The following is a 22670-nucleotide window of genomic DNA, read 5'->3' on the forward strand; positions in this document are numbered from 1 at the left end:
AGACAAGATTTATTATGGGGATTCGCTCCCATGGTTCCGGAGCCCAGGAATTCCAAGACTCCGCTATCCACAAGCTGGAGACCCCAGAGAGCCTGGTGTCATCGTAATCGCTGAGAACCAGGGGCACTGGTGTCTGGGGGTAGGAGATGAAGGAGGTGTCACTCAGGCAGCAAAAGAATTCCCCTTCCTCTGCCTTTCATTCTATTCAAACCCGGGGTATTGGAGGAAACCCATGTGCTTTGGTGAGGACAATCTTTGCTCAGTCCACAGCTTCTGATGCTCCTGTCTCTGGAATGCCCTCACAGACACACACCCAGGAATGACATGTTCCTGGCCATCCAGGCAGCCCTCAGCCTGGTCAACATGACGCAAGGTTAACCATCTCTGCAGGGCTGGGTGCGGTCCAAGAACCTGCTAACAGGTTCCCTGCTTCTGGCCCAGGGGCCCTTTTTGGCAGGAGGCCAGGGTGGGTGACACAGGGCAGTGCCACACCTACAGACTGCAGCCCCAAAGCTCTTGGATTTCGGTTTCCGCTGGCAAGTGTCTGCCTGTGCACCTGCTGTCTGGCATGCATGGGGATGCAGACTGCCAGTGCGTTTCAGGAGTCTGCACTCTGGGAAGAGCCCCCTTGCACCCCCAGCCCATCCATGCCTGGGCCTGGCTCTGTGGCTCCCCCGCCCCGATTTGGGGGGTACTCTACCTGATCCCGGGGCACATTGCACCCCCAGCCTCTGGCCATGCCCATGGAGAGTGGCCAGGGTGCCTGTCTGTTGGGCACCCACTTCCCCAGGAGCCCAGGTGGGGCGGGGGAGGGGGAACCAGTCTTTGCTCCCATTCTGCTGGGGACAGTCAGCTTGTCTTAGAGTCCTAGGACTCACCCACCTCCTCCACCTCCACACAAGAGGACACCAAGGCCTGAGGACAGGACCAGTGGCCGTGGTGACCAGTGGGGTCTCTGGAGTCCCAGTCCTGATGCTCTGCCGAGTTTTTCTCTTTTAAATTGGCACACACAGATATTCAGTGAGCCTGGGGACGTGGACACATCTGTGTGTACCCCGTAACACCCACACCCCAACAAAGGTGCAGATCACGCTCACCCCCGCAGCATCTTCCAGCTGCCATGCACCTCATCCCCGGCTGCTGCATCCCACCGAAGGGGCTGTTGCCAGTCCAGAGGGAGCTGTGAACACAGCTGCAAGGAACACCCTCATGTGGCACTGTGGGAAATGCTTTCACTTCCACAGTGCCCGGAGTGGGGTTGCTGGTGTGTGCGCAGCAGTCCCTTTATGCTGGGACCAGCTTTCCGGAGCAGCTGTGCATGTGGCTGCACCCCCCAGCAGAGGGGACGGGGTGAATACTCACAATGGCCTGGCCAGGCTGGGCTCCTCTCCTGGGGGGGGAGGTCTCAGACCTGGGTCTTCCCTGGCCTCCTTGGCCCCACCGTCCACAGGACACCTCCTTTTCTTGCCCCCTAATGTCCTTGTTGGGGTCAGATGGTCCTGGTCCTCTCCTGTGGCACCCCTGCTCTCTGCCCTCTCACCTGAAATAAAGCCCAAGCCTGCCTCTCTCCTTGGGGGCCCAGGGAGGAGAGAGGGGCCCTCCCATTTCTGAAGGAATCCTCCCTCGGATCCTGCAAAGAGACCAATGGGACTCTTACCTGGGTTCTGAGTGGGTCACCCTGCTGGTGGCCACCAGCAGGGCCTGTATCTGAACTCAGAGCTCCTGGGAACCAGGTTTGCAGTGTCCTATCAGGGAACACGGCTGAGTACATGGAGCTGCTCTGCTCTGGGGGGTTGGCACTGGGGCCTGCTTGAGTTAGAGTTCTCTGGGAATGTTCAGGGGCTGGCGGTGCAGCCAGGTTGGCAAGGGGCCAGCACAGAGCAGAGAACAGCTCCATAGGTTGGGACAACACGAGTGAACTACTGTTGCTGGTGGCATGCCAGAGGAGGCTGAATGGTTTTTCAACACAGGAGGCATCAGGTAAGGCTTGCTCAAGGTGAGCTAGAGCTAAGATTCCATTATTTCTTGAGTAGAAGTAAGTCAAAGGTGGGAGAGGCATGTGATGATGAGAACAGCTAGACTAGAGGGTCTTCCTTTTGTCCTTGGAGAACATCTGAGTATATTATACCCTGTTGGGGGGAGAGCAACGTAGGTAAAGGGGTAGGGGTCCCTTCGTGATGTGGTCAGTTGGGGTGGGTGAAAGACCTTATATGGGGACCTGAGGTGTGGCTGGGGAGGGCCTGGCACCCAGTGAGGTGGTGGTGGGGGGACGGAGGAAGGAGTTGAGCCCCCACAGGTCGTGCAGGGGGACACAGATTGTGGGTACAGTCCCAGGCTCCACCTGGATGAAGCTGTTCTCTTGAGGTCCACCCATCAAGGGTGAGGGGGGATGGTGTCTGTGTCCCTGTCTCTGCTCCCTCTCCCTCTTTCAGGACCCGGACAGAGGACAGTGGGAGGGAGGGACCCCACAGAGTCTGGGGGACACAGAACGCATTCTGGCTTCTGGAATCCCTGGCCATGAGCCCAGGAATGTGGGGCACTGGCAGCTGTGAGAGGTGGGGAGGACCCTCCTGGAGTCTTCAGACCCCCAAGGTAGGGCCACATCCCACAGACCACACCCCAGACTGCACTGCCCCCAGCCCAAAGTAGCTGTCAAGTGGGGCCGTGGGCCACTGGGCAGCTTCCTGATGGCCCAGTAGGTGCCCAGTGCTCCGCTGGGTGGAGGACTTGGAGCTGAGGGACTCTGCTGTGGATTGTGGGCTAGCCCGCTGCTGCTGCACATGCAAGGGTGTCCAGGACCCCAGGCGAGGCCCCCCACCTGCCTGTATGGTCCCTGTTCTGGTTCTGTGGCCTGGCCACAAGCTCCACAAAGCTTCAGATGAGTCTTCATACATGATATCTCATCATTCTGGGGCTCAGGACCTGGAGCATCTCGGGGACATGTACTGGCCTGAGGTCTTGCATGAGGTGCAGGAGATGGCCACAGTGCCTGTGTTTACCCCACAGGTTCTACAATGGATGGAGCTGTGTCACCCAAATTCCCGGTGGTCCAGGACCACAGAATGTGGGCTCATGTGGAAATGGGGTCTTTGCAGAGGTGATCAAGGTGGGGTATCTCGAGGTGAGAGCATCCTGGATCAGGGTGGGTCCTTATGAGACAAGGGAGGGGGGTTTGAGATGGCCACGTGGTGACAGAGGCAGATATTGGGGAGACATGGCCACAAGCCCAGAACGCCTGGGGCCCTGGCAGCCGGGAGAGGCAGGAGGAACCCTCCTGGAGCCTTCTGAGTGAGGCCCTGTGACACCTTGACTTCAGTCTCCTGGCCTCTAGACCTGGGGGTTTGTCCTAGGCCCCCCGTTTGTGGTACTTCATTAGCAGACCCAGGGCCTTGGGCAGCCTTCTGTACTCACTGAGCTGGTACACGGGCTGGAAGGATGGGGACCCCGTGGACACCGTGTCCCTTCTTTGTGTCTGTCCTGGTGCTGCCTGCACACAGCAGCCACAGGGTGGCCCACTTCTTGCCGCTGGGCAGGCAGTCGGCTGTGGGGCTCAGGGCCACCTAGTGGTCACAGTGGCTCTGGCTCTTGGGGACAGAGCAGTCCCCTCCTGGGCATCCCCTGCCCTGCACCCCGCTCCCACCAGCAGAGCAGGCCTGGCATTAGCTTACCAGAGAGCAACCCCTCACCCTGCTTCCCTCACTTGTCACCCCCAAAGCCCCATGTCTGCAGGAAGCCAGGCATGTAGAATGTCGGTCCTGCAAGCCTCAGCCAACTACCTGGGGAAAGACGGGCCGCTGTGGGGCAGGGCTCCCTTGCCTGCTGGCCACCCTCCCCACCCAGGCTGCAGGCCCAGGCCTGGAGCACATGTCAAGATGCATGGGCTCTCTCAGGGCTGCAGACACGTCTCACTGACCATCCCATCATGCAAAGCCCAGGCACCTGGACAACAAGCAGAGAGGGGTGCCACGGGGGTCGGATACCTAGTGAGTGGCCCGGTCAGAGGCACCAAGTGAAGCTAACAGCCTCCCCCTCTCTGTGCCCATGGCCTCTGCCATCTGATGCCCTCTTCCCCCCAGCTCATTCCAGTTCACAGGCCTCAGGTCCTCCGGGCCCTGTAGCTCCTCAGCTCTGTCCAGGCTCCTGCCCCAGGGCCTTTGCACTGGCTGCCCACCCCAGGTAAGCTCCCTCCCTCCCTTTGTGTACCTGTGCTCTCCCCCTCCTGCTTCTCTCTGCCCCTACCTCTGCTTTCTTCTACTACACACGACACATTTGATGCATTTATTTGTTTTACTGTTTTTGTCCCTCAGTGACAGGCAGGACATTTGCATGGACACACTATATAGACACTCACTAAGTGCTTGTCAATTGTTCCTGGGCAGATGACTGACAGGAGAGCAGGGTGGGTCTCAGGGGCAGCCAGCAGGCTCAGAGAGGGGCCTGGGGCCATGCTGGGATCTGCTGGGTGGAAGGCCACCTGGTGGTCACAGTGGCTCTGGCTCTTGGGGACAGAGGAGAGAGATCCGAGGAGATCCGGGCGGAGACGGTCAGGTGGGGGCGCTCCTGCACAGGCCACTGCCACCGGGCTGGGAACTCTCCATGCTTTAATTAAAGCCCGCCCCTCCGCCTGACCCCACTCTGCCATCACATTCTCCACTTAATTGGGGCCCTTCAGAGGGGCCGAGGTTAATTAAAAAGCCCAGTTGAAGGCATCGCGGTGTCCTGGCATCTGCCGCCAGCGCCTGCCCGCGCCCAACCCGCCTCCCCCCCCACCCCCATCCCCTGAGGGCCACCCCCTAGACTGTCGCCCCACCTGGGCCCCTGAGTCCACCTCCTCACACCTTGCCCCTCAGAGATCCTGAGTTTCTGGCCCCACCAAGGGGTGGGGGACATGGCCTGAGTTAGGTTCTGTCCAGCCCTGGGGTCCAGGCACTGCTTCTGGCTCCCAGGCCGGGGTGGGCTGGCCTGTCTTCTGCAGCCCAGATCCTCTACCCACAGGCCCAGCTGTGCACCAGAACCTGAGGAGCCCCTTTTCTAGGGGAGGGAGGTCTCAAGCCTCTTCCCACCACCCTGTTAGGATATCTGTGAGGAAGAGACCAGAACTGGCCGCAGACGGGCTCCTGGCTCCCCAGCTGGTTCAGGGCTGTGGGTTCTCTCTGAGGGCAGCTGGCATGGGGAGATGAGAGGATCTGAGGCCCACCAGGTGAGAAGCCGGTGACCCTGGGGTCTGTGAGCCAAACCTTCAAAGACTTCATATCCCCAGGCCTGGCTGCAGAGAGGGAGACACAGGCCATGAAAGGCCAAGGCCCTGACAAAAGCTGGCCTTGTTTGGCCACGGATGGGAGGAGAGAAGGTCACAGCATCATGCTGCTGCCCACACCCCCAGCATCTGGGCCTCCAGGCAGTGTGCCGGGTTGCCCAGAAGAGCAGGGCTGGGACTGGGGGAGCCTGAGCCGGCATCCAGGTCCCGTTGGGAGGTCTGGTGGTGTTTATGGCCAGAGAGAAATTATCCCTCATGACACCTGACAGTGGAACACAGCCAGTGCTTGAGGCCACAGGTGTGCCGAGATCTTGCTGGGGCTGCTGCCTGAGGGCTGCAGAGGGAGCCCTGGGGAGGCCCTGGTTGGTTTCCCGGCACAGGTATGTCCCCAAGGGCCTGCTCAGAGCCCCCAGGGCAGGGCACACAGGAAGCCAACACATCCCTCCTCTGGCTGAGGATGCAGGCACCTGACCTGTGGGACTGGGTCAGCTCATGGTGGAGGGTCTGTCCAGGGGAGGGGCTTGGCCTGGAGCCAGGAACGAAACATGTGACAGGCCCTGTGACAGGGACAGGTGGGGAGTCCCCCGCCTGCAGCACCCCCCTCCATCAGAGTCCCCACCATACCTGTTACCCTCACAGCTGTCTGGAACCAGGCTGCAGTCCCAGTGCTTGGAGGGGAAGTCGAGGCCCCCAGGTCCGGGCTGAGCTGTCTGCTGGTCCAAGCTGGTTGCTGGGCCCCAGCCCCACCGGCTTCCCCACATCAGCCATCTGTCCTCCCTAACTGGGAGGAAACATCTGCTCCCCCCATCCCACCTCACCCCCATCTCCAGGAGTGCTGGCAGGGATATGGGCCGCTGGGGCAGTACTGGGTGGCTCGCCAGTGGCCCAACAGGGACATTAATGTGGCTCATCCAGCCTGGCCTGCCTAAGGCCTGGGGCTGGGGCTGGGGAGGGTAGACCTGTTGGGAGCTGGGTCTGCCGGTAGGCAGAGAGCTGGGCCCTAGAGCCAGGAAGGGCTCCTTTGGAGGCTCTGGTCTGTAGCTCGAGGGAGAAGGCAAGGAAGGGCTTGGCATCAGAGCCCTCCCCTGGCCACCAAGGCACATGCACACACATGCAGAGCTGTTCAGGCCTCCCTGTGGCTGAAGCGGTGGAGGCAAGGGTGAAAGAAGGCATGGGGGGTGGGTATGACTTAAGGGCTCTGCTTCCCCTGAGACTCTGCCAAGTACCTGTGGGCAAGCCATGCCCTACCTGCTGTCAGTCTCTCCGACATGAATCAGAGGACCCCCTTCAGCTCAGAGTGGGACCAGATCGCAGATGGCAGATCGCAGCAGGTGCAAGCTGAGACACAAACACCATCCTGTGGGCACTGGGGAGCTATGGAAAGTTCTGGAGCAGAGGAGGAGCTAGCTCCGGGCTGTGGCCAGGAAGGTGGTGTGGCCCCCCGCCTCAGTTCCCAAGGTTCTGGCCCAGGCCTGGGACTTAAAAGCACACTCAAGGAAGAGTGACTTACAGGGCTGCAGACCTCAAGTGGCCCTACTCACTTTCCGCCTTGCCTCTCTGCAGACTGCAGGCTACAGGCTGGCAGGGACTGGTCTAGCAAGAACCGTGTGGACTGTGGACAGAGGGGGTGTTCAGATGCTCTGGAGGCTCTGCACGGGCCTGCCTGCTTCTCTGCACCCAGTTCTCAGGCGAGGGACAGACAGGAAGGCAGTGCCCTTGTCCCACAAGCCTTGTGCACTGAGGCTCCAGCCTTCCCACATTCCTGCCGTCTGCTGTGCAGATGGCTGTGGGGCTGGGAAGGGGTGTGTGTGTGGGGGGGAGGGGGGTCCTGACATTTGCCATTGGGACTTGGAGGAGGCTTGTTAGGTGACAGGGACTGGGCTTGGATGCCGGGCACCCCTGGGGAAGCTGGAGCCCACAGACTTCCTCTCTGGAGGGGTCTTTCTGCCATGGAAGTCTCACCTCCTCCTGGAAGCCCCTCCAGGATTGACTGCAATGTGCCAACCCTCCCACTTAGATGGGCTGTGGGAAGCAGGACAGCCTCGTCCTTTAGAGTTGGGGGGGGATGAGACACCCCTAGAGCTGGGCCTCCACAGTGGGGGGTGGGGAGGGTGGCAGACGATGCCGTTCCTGCCAGCTGGGCTGTTTGGTGGACGAGTCCTGGTCCTCACACCATAAACACCAATTTGCAGGGCCCCAAGAGCCAAATGACTGTTTACCGTGCACTCCAGAGACTCAAATAAAAAAGGGAGAGAGAGAGAGACGTGATTGAGGTGCCAGCCTGCAGCTAAACGTCTATTAGCACCTTCTGACTAGCTCCTGTCCCAGCTGCCAGGCGGGCGGTGGCGGCTCCCTGGCTGGGGCCCTCCCAGGGCTTCCCTGGTGCCCTGGGCACCCCGCCTGGTCCTGGCAGCTACAGGGATGGACTCCCACAAGTGGAGGGGGCCTCAGGGGCCTGGGAGAGGATGAAAGAGCCATAGAAAGTGTGCCCCATGTTCACGTCCTCCTGGAAGCCTTTCCAGGTGACCCACAAGGTAGCGAAGGGGCCATCACCACCTAACCCTCCAGGGCCAAGGTCACTGGGCCAGGTGGGAGTGTGCTCCCATCTCCCCCACTTTATGGAGGGACATGGGGGTGGCCTGGCCCTCATGCACTCACACAGGGGAGAGCGCCCTCATCCAGCATGCCTCAGTTTACCCATTGGTGCCTATGAACACTAGGGCTGGCAGTGCCCCCACCCAGGTGGGATGGGAGAGGCACTGTCCCAATCTCCTCAAACCTTGGATGTTGTCCTTGGGGATCATGTACAGTCCACACTGAGCTTATCCAGGTTGGAGGGTGGCATAGACAGGTCAGGTACTCTGTTCCCGTTTTAGCCAGAGGCCAAGGGGCTTCCAGAGAGGAAGCTGTTGACTGCCAGCCCGAGACCTCACAATACCCTGTCCTTAGGATAACAGGAAGGTTTCATAAAGGCAGATGGGGTTCCAACAGGGAAACGGATGTCAAGAGGGATCAGCAGGTTGGGGAGGACCTGGGGCTTGGGGTAAGGGGGAGCAGAGGGAGTGAGGTCACTCCAGGTCATCCCAGACCGAGTCCCAGGGCAGGGCCATATGCCCCAGACCCCAGGGCAGGGCTCTGTCCCCCAGACTGGAACCCAGGACAGGGCTGTGTCCTCCAGACCCCAGAGCAGGGCTGTGTCCCCCAGACCCTAGAGCAGAGCCATGTCCCCCAGACCAGACCCCAGGGCAGAGTCATGATCCCCAGACCAGAGTCATGATCCCCAGACAAGACCCAGAACAGAGCCGTGTTCCCCAGATGAGACCCCAGGGCAAGGCCACGTTCCCCAGACGAGGCCCCAGAGCAGGGCTGTGTCTCCTGGACTGGGCCCCGGGGCAGGGTTGTGTCCCCCAGACGGGACCCTGGGGCAGAATCATGATCCCCAGACTAGATCCCAGGGCAGGGCTGTGTCCCCCAGACCCCAGAATAGGGCCATGTGCCCCAGACCAGACCCTAGGGCAAGACCATGTCCTGCCAGACTGGACCCCAGGGCGGGGCCATGTCCCCCAGACTAGACCACAGGGCAGGGCAGCATCCCCCAGATGAGACCCCAGGGCAGGGCTGTGTGCCCAGACCAGACTGCAGGGCAGGGCCGTGTCCCCCAGAACAGACCCCGCGGCAGAGTCATGATCCCCAGACAGGATCCCAGGGCTGTGTCCCCCAAGCCCCAGGGCAGGACTGTGTGCCCCAGACCAGACCATAGAGCAGGGGCAAAGACCTGGCCAGGGGGTCCTTGGAGCCCATTCAGCCCAGGCTGCAATGCAGGGCAGGGGGTCACACCATGTAGGGCCTGGGGACAGGGTGTGTGTGTGTAAGGGGGGTGGGCTCAGCACTCGGTGCCAGGCTGGGGGACCCAGGGCTGGCCCTGCACCTGCTGCCCTGGGGGTCCCAGCACTGGGAGGATCTGGTTCAGCACAGGATGGGGAGGTGGCTTGAGGAAACTGGGAGTCTGGGAATCTGGGGGAGGGAGAGCTGGTGGGGGCTCAGAGGAGGGGGCTGGCCACACCCCTTCCAGGACTTCAAAGCACTGGCCTGGGAGTGTGAGATTTGCAGGGGGCTGAGCCAAGGGGGGCCTGGTGGGGTGAGGCCCCACCACCTCCGGGCCTTTAATATGGTTATTCCTCTCCTGTCTCAACTACCTGCGAACAGGCCCACCCGGCCCATTTCCTGCCCTCTCCAGGGCTTCGGGAGGGGCTGTCAACTCCCTGGAGAGGGGGAGAGGCAGAAAGGCCGAGAGGCCAGGCCTGGTTGCCCGGCTCTGCCCTCCTGAGTGGGGGTCAGGGCAGGGCTGGGCCAGGCTTCAGACAGGGCTCTGGATGGAATATCCCACACCCGCAAAAGCCAGGAGCAGAGAGGCCCTGGGGAGACCTCTCATCCCACTTCCTCTTGCACTGGAGGGAAACTGAGGCCAGCTAGCAGAGTTGAGGGTTTTGCCTCCTCATTCACTCAGGCTCTTCTTCCCCACCCCCCTCGCCCAAACACCAGGCCTGCTCTGCGGCCCCTTGGGACAGGGTCAGCCCATCCTGGCCCCCTTCTGGTGGGGTTCTCCTCTCTCTGCCCTGAAGCCAGGGAGAGCTGAGACCATCTCCACAGTGGTCTTGCTCCCAGGCCTACAAGGGGGCCTCACACTCAGCACCCAGAGGCCAGAGCCTGCCCAGGTCCCTGATATGCTGTGTGTTCTCAGGTCAGCACCTTGCCCTCTATGGGTCCCTGGGGGACAGAGCCTGGTCTGGTCGACCCCTGAGGGTGGCCCTGCCCCTGCATTCTCCCTTGTGACCTTGTGGCCATGCCCACGCATTGCCCCCCACCCCACCCGCCTCTCCAACCCTTTCATCTGTGGAGCCCCCAGCACCTGGTACCCAGCAGGTGCCAATTAGGGCGGCTCCTGCCTGGGCCCTGACTCAGAGGTGCTGTGTGGCCACGATGTCTGTGTGTGGTGGATGGAGCCCAAGGGTGGCTGGAGTAGGGCACCTGTCACCCCCTACCTCCAGGGCCTGACACTGTGCCGAGTGTCTGATCCAGCTTTATGGCCCAGGATGGCCTTCGGGCTGCGTTCAGACTACCCTGCTCTGGACTCACCCTGTGGAGGAGGCTGGCTGCCTATGCTCCTGCCTCGGCCTGGGCCCTGTGCACTTAACCACCGGCTCCTTCTTATTAGAGCATCGGCCTGCAGCCCACCTGGCCCAGGGGACCCCCCGGGGCCCCAGCTGGGGATCCCCAGTAGTCAGCTGCAGCCCTGGAGCAGGGGCAACCCAGCCTGCAGTACACCTGGTGGCAGCACAGCCAGCAGGAGGCCATGGCCTTGGGGTGGGACATGGGAGGGCCAGCCCGGTGAGGTGTGGCGGGAGGAGTACTGGGAGTTCAGGGCAGGGTCTGTGTCCTGCCCCACTGCCCCACCTGGCCCCATAGGTTCTGTCCTATGGGATAAGGCCATGACTCCCCACCCCCAGCATATCTCTAATGGCCCTCCCTCTAATCCTACAGGGCTCTGTTGGATTGCATACTCCTGCCTGCCCTGGGTCTGTGAATCCCTGTCCAGAATCCTCTTCCTGCCCCGGGTCTGCATCCCCTTGTCCAAGATCCCCTTCCTGCCCTGTGTCTGTACCTTCCTGTGTCTGTACCCCTGCCTGCCCTGGGTCAGCACCCCCTTGTCCAGGACCCCTTCCTGCCCTGGGTCTGTACCTTCCTGCCTGGGATCCCCTGCCTGCCCTGGGTCTACACCCCCTTGTCTGGGACCGCCTTCTTGCCCTTGATCTGCACCCCCACCTTGTCCAGGATCCCTTGCCTTCCCTGGGTCTGCACATCCCTGTCCAGGGCCCTTGTCCAGCCAGCTGTGGCCTTTCTGCAGAGAACAGCTCTTCGCCCCTGTGCCCTCAGGGATGCCCTGAGGCCCAGACACTCCAGATACTGAGCTGGCGGGCACAGGGCTTCTCTCCGTCTGCCCTGGTGAGGCCTCCTCCAGTCTGCCCCAGCCCCCTCCCTTCCAGCAAATGGCCCCTGCAGGGTGGCTGTGCTGGTCCTGACCTCTAAGAGGGTGGGGGCTGGGTCTTCAGCTCTTAGCTTCCTATCATCTCTCTCCCATCCCTCACCCATCCCAGCCTGTGCCCCCACCCCTGACCCCTCTGCTTTTTCCCTCCCTGTGCATTGGTCTGGCACGGCACACAAATGGGGCACAGTAGGGCAGAGACAGGAAGAGGGATCCTGCACCTGGCTTGGAGAGGTGAATGTGTGGCCTTGGGAAAGCCCCAGCCCCCACTGCTGTTCAACCCTGCAGACCCCACATACCCCGAGTAGAGTGGACGTGGGTGGGCAATAGCCACGGAGAGACCAAGTGGGACTCTGTCCAAAAGGATGCCTCGCTTCCCCTGGGGCTCTCCCTGCCTGGCCTGAAAGGAGGTAGGGGGCCCCAAAGGCAGGGTCACCCCATCCTCATCCCCAGGTCTTGAGCATGGTGCTGGGACGCAGCCCACCATACACTTAGAAGCTGCTGACCCCTGCCAAGCCTTGCACACTTGAGCTGTGTCCTGCCACAGAGGGGAGGCCAGGCACCCAGGGTCAGCTCTGGCCCCTGGCCTGACGTGGACATGAACAGGTGGGGGCCCCTGGGGGATCCGGGCCTCGTGCAGTGGCTCTCTGCCAGCATGAGATGTTCCTCATGGCCTCCAGGCTGGAGTCCAGCCAGGTGAGCTGTGGTGTCTAAGTTGGCCTTGGCCAGAGGCAGGAGAGGCCAGGCCCAAGAGAGGCACCCTGATTTTCAGGCTCTGTCTCAGCTGGCGAGCCTTGAATTGAGGTGGTCTTTCTTGCCTCCCAGCCAGGCCAGGCTGCTGGAAAACCCCGTGACTGGGCCATGATGGGGACCTCCAGGAATGTTTACTGAGTGAAGCGTACTATGGATATTTGGGGACATGTGGGGCTTACAGTTGACCTGGGGGAAGACCCACGGCACCACTGATTTGTGTGAGGTCTTCGCGCTGCACCGCACATCCCCGGAGGCAGGCAGGCCTTCCCCACCCCTCTGCACCCCTTCTGTCTGTCTGCAGTCTGCCCTGCCCCAGGACTCAGGGCCACCTCTTTTCCTTGGTGGCCATCCCTCTTCCTTGTCCTGGACTTCCGGCCTGTGGAGACCACAGCAGAGGCCCCAGGGGTCCCTGAGGCATGCTCCTCTGTCATGGCCTTCAGACATCTCCCCTCCCAGAGGACCACCGCCAATCCAGCCCCTGTGCCTCGCCAACCCATTGCCAAAAATCCAGTACAATCCAGGCTCATTTAGTTCTTCTTTTTTTTTTTGTTTGTTTTTTACTTTCCCCATGGTTCAAAACTCACAAGCTATGACTAAAATAGTTTCTTTCATAGAAAGAAAAGGAAACCGACAACAACAACAACACATCTGTTTGTCTAGCTCCAGTGTATGGTGGATATAGCAGCATCGGAAATAAAATTAAAATCAAAAATGCACAATTCAAGGCAGAGGGAGGTTGTGTCCTCAGAGGTGTGCCAGGCACCTTGCCTGGGTGCGGGCCCTCAGGGCCAGGGGCTGGGGCACATTTCACAGTGGCAGAGGCTGGGTGGGGACAGGTCTCCTGGTGGGAGGTCCCTGTGGGCAGTGGCCAAGGGTCCATCAGCCTCTGGTTCCCAGGCAGGGCAGATGAGTCAGGGGGAGGCTCCAGAACAATGGCTAGTGGCAGCCAGGTCAGGCACACAGCAGCAGGAGCTGGGGTCAGTCCTGGCCACGGCGGGGGTGGGGGGCAAGGGGAGGGAAGACCACCCTTCTGGGGGCTGTGGGTCCTTTGCCTGCAGCATGGGTGTGGACCCATCCTCCTCAAAACTCCCAAACAATGCAGCCCAAATCCAAGTGAGCATCTGAGGCAGGGTATGGAGTCTGGCAGGGCAGGGCCTGGACAGCAGCAGAGATGAGTTGCTGGGGCAGTCTGGCCCCCTTCCTGCCTTCCTCTTACAAGGGCAGTGGACCAGGGAGGTGCAGGGAGGTCCAGAAGCTCAGAGGGAGACAGGGTGGGGCTGGAAGTTTCCAGTTCCAGCTTTGCTCCTCTCCGGTGGATGTGAGATGTGAGGACAGGGAGGACGGTGGGCCAGGCAGTCTGCATAGTAGAGGTCCCAGCTCATCAGGTCTGACTGCAGCCTGGGTTCCTGGGAAGATGGCCCGGGGGCGGTCTGAGGCAGGAGCACATAGCAGCCAGGGCACAGCTAGGCCTTGGGGGCCAGGCCCCTCTGCTACAGGACTCCTTGTCTTTTCCCCAGTTCTTGGGGCTCAGCAGGGTGAGCGTCTTCCCGGTAGGTTCCTGGTTGCGAGCTGTGGCAGATGCCAGGGTGAGGGAGGGGTGTCACAAGACCTCCAGTCGCCTGAATTGTTGCAGAGCACCAGACTTGGAGGGTGGACTCCAGGGCCCATAGGAAGGGGTGGGAGGGCCGGATGCCACCCCACGGGGTCCACGCGGCGAGTTCCGCCCTGAGAAGCTGCACCTCTCTCGGGCGAGGTGTAGCGGAACCTTACAGGTAGGCCGGTGGGGAGGAGGGGGGCAGCACGGGAGCCCCGCCCCCAGAGATGACCCCTCCCCACCCTACCGTCCGTGCTCCACCCACGGACCCCGCCCTTCCAGGGGTAGCTCCACCCTGCCCCGTCCCCATCCAGGAAGCCCGCACCTGTGTAGGAGAACCCCACTCCACTCAGGCACCTCACCCTTGCCCTACCACAGGTTACCCTGATCCCATCCAGGGGAGTCCTAGTCCTGGGGCCCCGCCTCCCTAGAGAAGCCCCGCCCCATCGAAGGAAGAAACCAGAACCAGTCGAAGGACCCCGCCCCTATCCAGGGATCCCTATTTCCACCCTTCTAGGGAGGAGCCCACCCCCATCCAGGAGCCCCACTCGGAGGCCCGCCCCCAGAGAGGAGCCCTGCCCCATTCAGGGAGAAAATCTGCACTTGTAGGGTGGCCCAGTCCCCTCCCAGGGACCCTCATTTCCGCCCTACTAGGGACGGGGCGGGGAAGGTCCGGCACCCATCCAAGAGCCCTAGTTGGGAGCCCTGCCCTATCCAGATTGGAGCCCCGCCCCCGCCCTATCAGGGAAGAAGCCCGCCTCCATTCAGAACTCTCAGTTGGGGGCCCACCCCTATCCAGGCAGGAGCCTTCCCGATTCAGTAGCCCAATCCCCACCCGCAACACCCTATCCAGGGAGGAGACCGCCCCCAGAGAGGAGCCCGCCCCCGACCTATCCGGGGAGGAGTCCTCCCCCATCCGGGACTCCCAGATGGGAGCCCCGCCCCCAGACAGGAGCCCCGCCCCCGCCCTATCCAGGGAGCAGCTCGCCCCCTGCAGGAGCCGCACGCGGGGCGGGCGCGCTACTTGCAGGTGTGCACGTCGTAGACACGCGAGCACTCCTGGCAGCTCACATAGCAACACCAGTGGAAGACGCAGTGGCACTTCTCGCGGCGCCGCTCGGTGCGCGCGTTGTGGCCGCGGCCGCAGCACAGCAGGTCGCAGCCGTCGATGCCGTGCGAGCTCACGTTGCAGGTGCGGTCGCGGGTACCGAATGAGCCGGTCTCGGGGTTGGGCTCGCAGAAGTTGGGCGAGGCCTCGTAGTAGACTAGGTCGCGGTCCGTGGGCACCTTGAAGTAGGTGTAGCGCGGCCGCAGGGTCTCCACCCACCCGCGCGACTCGCGGTGCTTCTCCACCACCATCTCCGAGGCGCTGTCGTACTTGTCTTTGAGGAAGTCGCCAATGGCGCGGAAGTCGGGCTGCGACCACCAGCAGGTCTTCACCTCGCAGCTGCCCGACAGCCCGTGACACTTGCACTTGAGGTGCATGTGGCTGGCGATGGCCTGCAGGAGCGCGCCAATGAGGGGCATCAGGGCCCGCCCAGTGCAGCTAGTATGTGCGGGGGGAGGAGGGCTCTCCCCCCCTTCCCGGGGGCTGTGCTCTTGCCTGTGGTCCCCCCGCCCCATGTTCTCCTGGCAAACTCAGTGCAACCTGTCTGTTCCATAAAGTCCCCTCTCCATGCGTCACCAGTGCCACCTCTTGAGCCAATGCCTCCCCTGGCCGACCCAAGATCACCGGAGGGCACCTCCGGTGCCTGACAGCTTCACCTCTCTCCTTGGCTGTGTCTTATGACTGGGGGAGGGAGGGAGGGAAGGGACGGAGAGTAATGATCAGGTTCAGGCATGCAGGAGGGAGGACATTAATTCTGACCTGGAGAACCCAAAACCGCAGCCAAGAGGATGTGTACATGGCCTGGTGGCAAAGCTGGGGGCTGAACTGAGCGCGGATAATGGGGGTGGCTTGAGCAGAGCCCCTTCAGGGCCCAGAAAACTGAATTTATGGGGCTGTAAGGGAATAGGAAGAGGAGGGAGGTAGTGCAGGGGGACAAGGCTGGGGGATCTTGGGGTCTTGAGGAATGTGTTTCTTTCCTTCTCTCTTTTTATTTTTATTAAAAAATTTTTAAGTGTATTTATTTATTTGAGAGACAGAGAGAACGAACAGGGGAGGGGCAGAGAGAGGGAGAGAGAGATCCCAAGCTGGCTCCACATTGTCAGTGTACAGCCCCATGTGGGGCTCGAACTCACCAACCATGAGATTATGACCTGAGCCAAAACCAAGAGTCGCTTACTTAACCGACTGAGCCACCCAGGTGCCCCTCTTTCCTTCTGTCTTTGAGGGAAGGGATGGGATTGGGGGTGAAGGGGCCTGTGACTTAATCCGAACTAAGGTTGCACTGCCCACTGTGGTGGGCACCTGCCACCTGTGACCCCTTGAGATGTGGCCAGTCCACAGTGTGGTGTGCTGTATGTACAAACCAGATGCTGGCTTGCACAGAGTCCCCAGGCTTCATGCAAGAAAAGTACATAAAATATCCCCTTCACTATTTTAATATTGATTGTGACCATTATGGCACTGATAACACATTGGTTGATATACTGGCCTTAATAAAATTTCATGGTAAAACTAATGCCACTTGCTTCCTCTTTAAATGTGGCTACTAGAAAATGCGTAAGTATGTATGTGAGTCCCATCATACTCCTGTTGGACAGTGTAAGGTGGGCTCTGTGTTCGTACGCGAGTCCTGTTATACTCCTGTCGGACAGTGTAGGGTGGGCTCTGTGTCCATACGCGAGTCCCATTATACTCCTGCTGGACAGTGTAAGGTGGGCTCTGTGTCTGTACATGAGTCCCATTATATTCCTGTTGGGCAGTGTAAGGTGAGCTCTGTGTCCAGATGCTGCCTGCACCCCGTCCCCCTCACCTACACTTCCCTCTCATACTGGCCCTTTCCGGGGGTATCTGTAATGACTGCATCCCTCCTCTCAGTTAATTTCTGTCTCATCTCCATTTTCTTCTTTTCTCCAGAGACCTCTTCAGTCTCTTTAATTTTACTTTTGTCAAAGTTATACATGCATATACTTTAAAGAGACCAAGAGTTCCTGAGACTTGCTCCCATGACCATGCACACACAGCACCTGACTGACCGGCCAAGGCAACAACTTGTGCATCTTGCATCTCTAATAGAATGTTTGCTTGCTACTCCTTGAGTTTGGGGGGTTCGGCAATGTCTCCCCTCTCACCATGGAGGGTGGGAAGTCAGCTCTTTATCATCAACCCAAACATGCCAATGCACATCTCCCCAGCCCTCTCCACCCCAAAAAACTAAAGCAGAATCCAGTTACATGGATATCGAGTGCTGATGCTATTGGAACTGTGTTCAATGTCATACCCAGCTGAGCCCTGTTATAGGGCATGATTACTTTTTCTTTCCTACAAAACTTTCTTGTTGCTGTTTTTTAATGTACTTATCACGGATTCAGACTCAGACTTTCCCCAAACTGTGTAAATATTCTCTTCAAGATGTTCAAACATATCATGTATTCTAAGATTTCAGCTTCTCGGAGACATCTCTTTGAGAGACCTTCTGGTAAATTTTGTGAAATGTACATGTCTGAAGACACAGTTTTTCTACTTGAAAAGTTGACAGGATGGTTTAGCTGGGTATAAAATTCTTGGTTTACAATATTATTTCCCTTCTGAACTCTGAAAGCAGCACTCCATTTTTATTCCAGCTTCCATTGTTGTTCTTGGAAATTCCGATGCCATTTTGATTCCCAATCCTTTGCATGAAACCCAAGGCTTGGAGGGCTTCTCTGTCATGGGCTGTGAACTTCATAATGCTAGGTCTTGGTATGGGTCTCCTCTTTCATATGCCAGTCACTTATTTGGGGTGTTTGGTCTGAAACTTGTGATCTTCAGTCCTGGGAACCTTCCTGCCTTCTTTGCTGATTTCTTCTTCATGTTCACCATTGACTGTCTCTGACAGAACCTCCATATTCTCCATTCTTTCCTATTTTCCATCTCTTTGTTATTTTCCTCTACTTTATAGAAGGGTGTCTCAAGTAACTGCCAACCTTTCTGCTGGGAGATTTGTTTCTGCTATCCTACTTTCAATTTCTAGTGGCATTTTTTCCTTCTCTGAATATTCTTTTAATTTAACATCCTGTTCCAATTTTATGGGACAGTATTTTATATCTCTGGGTATAGTGGTTTTTTTTTAACTCTTTTCTTTCTTTTTTAAAACAGTGTTTATTTATTTATTAGGAGAAAGAGAGAGAGAGTGCAAGTGAGGGAGGGGCAGAGAGAGAGGGAGAGAGAGAATGCCAAGCAGGCTCCATGTTCAGTGTAGAGGCTGACTCAGGGCTCAATCCCACAACATGATCCTGAGGTCATGACCTGAGCCAAAATCAAGAGTCAGACACTTAACCGACTGAGCCACCCAGGTGTCCCTAAAATTGTTTCAATTTTTTTTTTTTAATTTTTAAAATATAAAAACAGGGAGGGGGACAAAACATAAGAGACTCTTAAATATGGAGAATAAATAGAGGGTTACTTGAGGGGTTGTGGGGGGGGGATGGGCTAAATGGGTAAGGGGCATTAAGGAATCTACTCCTGAAATCACTGTTGCACTATATGCTAACTAACTTGGATGTAAATTAAAAAAAATAAGTTAAATAGAAAATATATAATCTTCTCACCCAACATGGAGCTCGGACTCATGACCCTGAGATCAAGAGTTGCATGCCTTACCGACTGAGCCAGCCAGGTGCCTGAAATAGTGGTAGTTTTGAAGTTTTCATCTCTCTTTACAATGTCTCTTTCCCATAAGTTTTGTTTTTGTTTGTTTTGGTCTTTAACTTTGTGGTTACAGGAGTCCTTCCTCAGATGTCCTGTGATCCTTGGATGTCTGCTCATATTTAAAAGCAGGATACCAGGGGCCCCTAGGTGGCTTAGTTGGTTAAGCACCTGATTTGGCTCAAGTCATGATCACAGCTTGTGTGTTCAAGCCCCGTGTTGGGCTCTGTGCTGACAGCTCAGAGCCTGGAGCCTGCTTTGGGTTTTTTGTCTCCCTCTTTCTCTGCCCTCCCCCACTCATGCTCTGTCTCTCTCTTTCTCAAAAATAAATAGACATTAAAAAATAAAATAAAAGCAGGACACTAAACATCTTGTTGGAAGCTCATGTGCTTGGTGGAGACTTGTCAGCATGGGCCCTCACTACAGTGTGACCTGGCTGTGACCATGGGGGAGTCCCAGGTAGGTATCTTTAAGTCTCCTCTTGGGTTGGTCCAATTCCCAGGGGAGAATCTTCGACTCCTGTCTGGAGGGTCAAGCTTCACCTTGGCATATTGAGACTAGGAAGAGAAATGCATGTGTAGATGGGGACTACTTTCACTTGGGAAACCAGGCTGTGCTTGGTGTCCCTCAGTCCAGACACACTGTGCTTTGCCCTTTTCAGAGACTACATACCCAGACTTCTGCCATTGTAAAGGACGGGTGTTTCCTGGATGTAAGGAGATGGACAGAAAACCTGGTGGGTTCCGAATTGCTTTTAAAATAGATGATCAATCCATTTCCTGTTTTTAGACCCAGTATTTGTCTATACTTTTCTTTTTTTTTTTTAATTTTTTTTTTCAACGTTTATTTATTTTTGGGACAGAGAGAGACAGAGCATGAACAGGGGAGGGGCAGAGAGAGAGGGAGACAAGAATCGGAAACAGGCTCCAGGCTCTGAGCCATCAGCCCAGAGCCCGACGTGGGGCTCGAACTCACGGACCGCGAGATCGTGACCTGGCTGAAGTCGGACGCTTAACCGACTGCGCCACCCAGGCGCCCCTGTCTATACTTTTCAAGACACCTGTTACTAGTAGTTCCTGGGTTGGCTGTCAGAGTTCTCCTCTACTGGTTGAGGATTCTGCTTTCTCCTAAGACCCAGTTATTCATGGATCTGCTTCTCAGTTTGCAAACTCTGGCTGCCATTGTTAGGTACTGCTTTCCACGTTTTCAGGAGTTATCATGAATTTATATGTTATGGCATTCATTTGTTATCATTTTAGTGGGGTTCTGGGAGGTCGCAGAGGGAAATGCTTATGTTCACTTTGTTGTCTTTCGCTGGGATTTCTCATACATCTTTCAGTTCTACAATTGCGATGTGATTGTTTCCTAAATATATTCTATGCTTTTTATAGTTTCCAGTTCTCTGCTGAAACATTCAGACTCGCATTTTGGCTTTGTAAACCCAAATAAGCATGTATATTTTTTCACAATCTGTGTCTCGTAATTGTAGTATCTGGAGTCCCTGTGGACTCATTTCTGTGATTTTTGCTGATGATCACTCATTCTGTCACCAGCTCATGTGATAGGTTATCTTTGATTATGTGCTGGACACTGTGGTTGAAAAATTATTTGTAGTAACATTTTTTAAACATTGAATAAGGTTATCATCCTCCAAAGAGGATTTGTCTGCCTTTTTCCAGGTGCATGGGAAAACCAGCAATTTGGAATCACCATAATTTGTTCTCAGATCTTGGGATTTTTCTAGCCTGCACATGTGTACAAGGGCTGGGCTACTTCTGGTTTTCCTTTAGTCCTCAGGATCCCAGGCTAAACTGAGGAGTGATGTCCTAGAGATAGCACCCTTGATGAGCCCCTTTGGGGCTCAGTCGATTAAGTGTCTGAGTCTTGATCTTGGGTCAGGTCATGATCTCATGGTTTCTTGGATTGAGCCCCATGTTGGGCTCTGCACTGACAGCATGGAGCCTGCTTGGGATTCTATCTCTCCCTCTCCTTCTGCCCCCCCCCCCCACTCTCTCTGTCTCTTTCTCTCAAAGAAAATAAACTTAAAAAAAAAAGAAAGAAAAAAGAAATCTTTGCCTACTCCAAGGTCACAGAGATGTTCTTTCATGTTTTCTTCCTAACATTTTTGTTTCATTTTGTTTTACCTTTTGCATTTGGGTTTGTAATTGGCTTTCTATATGGTGTGAAGTAGGAGTCAGGTTAATTTTTTCCACCATATCGTTATCCAATTCACTGAGCACCATTTATTGAAAAGAGACTATTTTTTTGTCTGCACTGGACTCATTGTCCTTGGGATAAGTCAGGGGACTGTATACTGGTGGGCTTCCTATGCTTTTAACAGGGCACTTTCACATCTGACGGTGTGCTTTGTGCCCAACATGAAGATGAGTCACTCATCTTGTTTTCTGTTGCTGGCAGGTGAAGCCGCTGGTTCCAAGGCCAGCACCATCTTTGTGGTGATCAATCTGCTGGAGCCCTCCAGGTCCCCACATGGATCCCCTCGCATAGGCGGTCAGTCCTTTGGGCCCAGTCCTTTCGAACAGGGCTTACAGAGCCCTTCACGGCTTGGTCCCTGTTTCTCTGTCCCTCCTCTGCTTTCCGTGTTCTGTTCTTCCAGACAACCTCACTTGCAGTCCTGTCCTACACTGTAGGCTGCCTGAGGCTCTCCTGGCCTCCCTCCAACCTAGATAACTGCTGGTTACTTTGCACATTTCCTCTCAATGCTACTGCCAGCAGGAGGCTTTTTCTGAGATGCCAGCCTGGAGTGTGGCCCCTCTGCAGTGCCTGAGTCACCTTGAGAATGTGCATTTCCTTATCACAGAACTTCCCCACGCTGTGCTGTAGTGGCCTCGCTGTCTTCCTCCCTGGACTTGTGGGCATTCCTGCAGGGCAGACCCTTATCCCCCCTGCCTTCCAGTGGCCTTAACTGCACCGGGCTGTTTCAGATGGCCTTGCCACCCCAGTCAGTCCTCCCACAATACTCCCAACAAACCATACCCTGCAGGGAACCAGGTCACACATCCTGCCCAGAAAGCTTCTATTTCTCTGGGGCCTCAGGAACGTGGCCAGAGGGGTTTCCCAGTGCATCCCCCAGACCCCACAGGCCCATGGTAGGATGCCTCCCCACTCTACCCCCAGGATGCACTGGGCCTGGATGGATGACCCCCTGTGCACCCCAGAGTGTGCAGGGTCATGGTCACAGCCACTGCCCCATGCTCCCCCAGGACGAGCCAGGAGCTGTCAACATACCTGGCGTCCAGCCTCATTGTTGTGGCGGTTCATTGCAGAGCGGGCATCTGGCCGGTTCTCCCGTGCGTCTGCAAACTCCCGAGACACCATGCCACCAAACTCGATGTCCTCGCTGCAGCCGCCCCACTTCCAGCCCTCACCCGGGGAGCCCTGGTGGCGGCTGCTGCAGCCACAGATGGTGGCGGAGCCCTCAGCACAGGAGCGCGTCACGGCAAAGGCCACGCCGGCAGAGGCAATGGCATGCACAAAGGCGGACTCCCGGGTGGCTGTGGAGAGAGGCAACAGGGTGGGTAGGACCTGGCAGGGCTGGGGTGGTGAAGCCGAGCCCTGGGCATCGCTGCCCCTTTCAGGGCAGGGCTCTGGGCACCTGGGGTGGACATGGGTGCTGGAGGCCAGGCAGGGCTGCAGGGGAGAGGGGTGCCCTGTGCATAGGACCCAAGGAGGAGGGTGGGTATTGGGAAAAAGTACTTGGAGGGCCTACGGGCCCCAGGAGAGATGCTGGACATCACTCCCCGCGAAGAGCCACAGGGACCCCTGTAATATGAAGGTCAGATCAGAGCCAGTGCCGGAGAGGATGTGCAGAATCTGAGCCCTGTGCACTGCTGGGGAACTTGCTGCTGCATCTAGGAAAGCAGTTTGATGGCTTCTTGCAACCCTATGTGTACCAGGTGACCAGGCCACTCAGCTGGGTATTCACCCCTTGAGGAAATGAGGTGGTCACAGAGACCAGGGAGCAAACATCATGGTTACTTTATTTGTAATAGCCTCAACCTGGAAGCTTCCAAATGTCCATCAACAGGTGAATGGACAGAAAACTGTGGCACTAAATCAGTAAGTCCGGGGACATGATGCACCACACGGTGACTTGTCAGCAATACTGTGTTGTGTGCTTGAAACTTGCTAAGAAGTCTTACGTGTTCCGGTCACAAGAGAAACAACTGTAACCAGGCTGTGCGTGATGCGTAGTCACCAGACAATCATT

General features: G+C 57.2%; 1 protein-coding gene across 2 annotated transcripts in view; it reads right to left on the reverse strand.

Moving 5' to 3' along the window:
• Window positions 1-14662: 14662 nt before the first annotated feature.
• Window positions 14663-22670, reverse strand: part of WNT3A (Wnt family member 3A) — a 41340-nt gene continuing 33332 nt past the window's right edge. For both annotated transcript variants that reach the window (XM_043584665.1, XM_043584658.1), the window contains 2 exons: window positions 21689-21954; window positions 14663-15147 (listed from right to left, as the gene is read on the reverse strand). In XM_043584665.1, coding sequence (XP_043440600.1) covers window positions 14668-15147; window positions 21689-21954 — 746 coding nt within the window. In that variant the 3' untranslated portion in view covers window positions 14663-14667. The remainder of the gene's footprint in view (window positions 15148-21688; window positions 21955-22670) is intronic.

The sequence above is a fragment of the Prionailurus bengalensis genome, chromosome A1 (assembly GCF_016509475.1).
Source record: "Prionailurus bengalensis isolate Pbe53 chromosome A1, Fcat_Pben_1.1_paternal_pri, whole genome shotgun sequence".
NCBI lineage: Eukaryota > Metazoa > Chordata > Mammalia > Carnivora > Felidae > Prionailurus > Prionailurus bengalensis.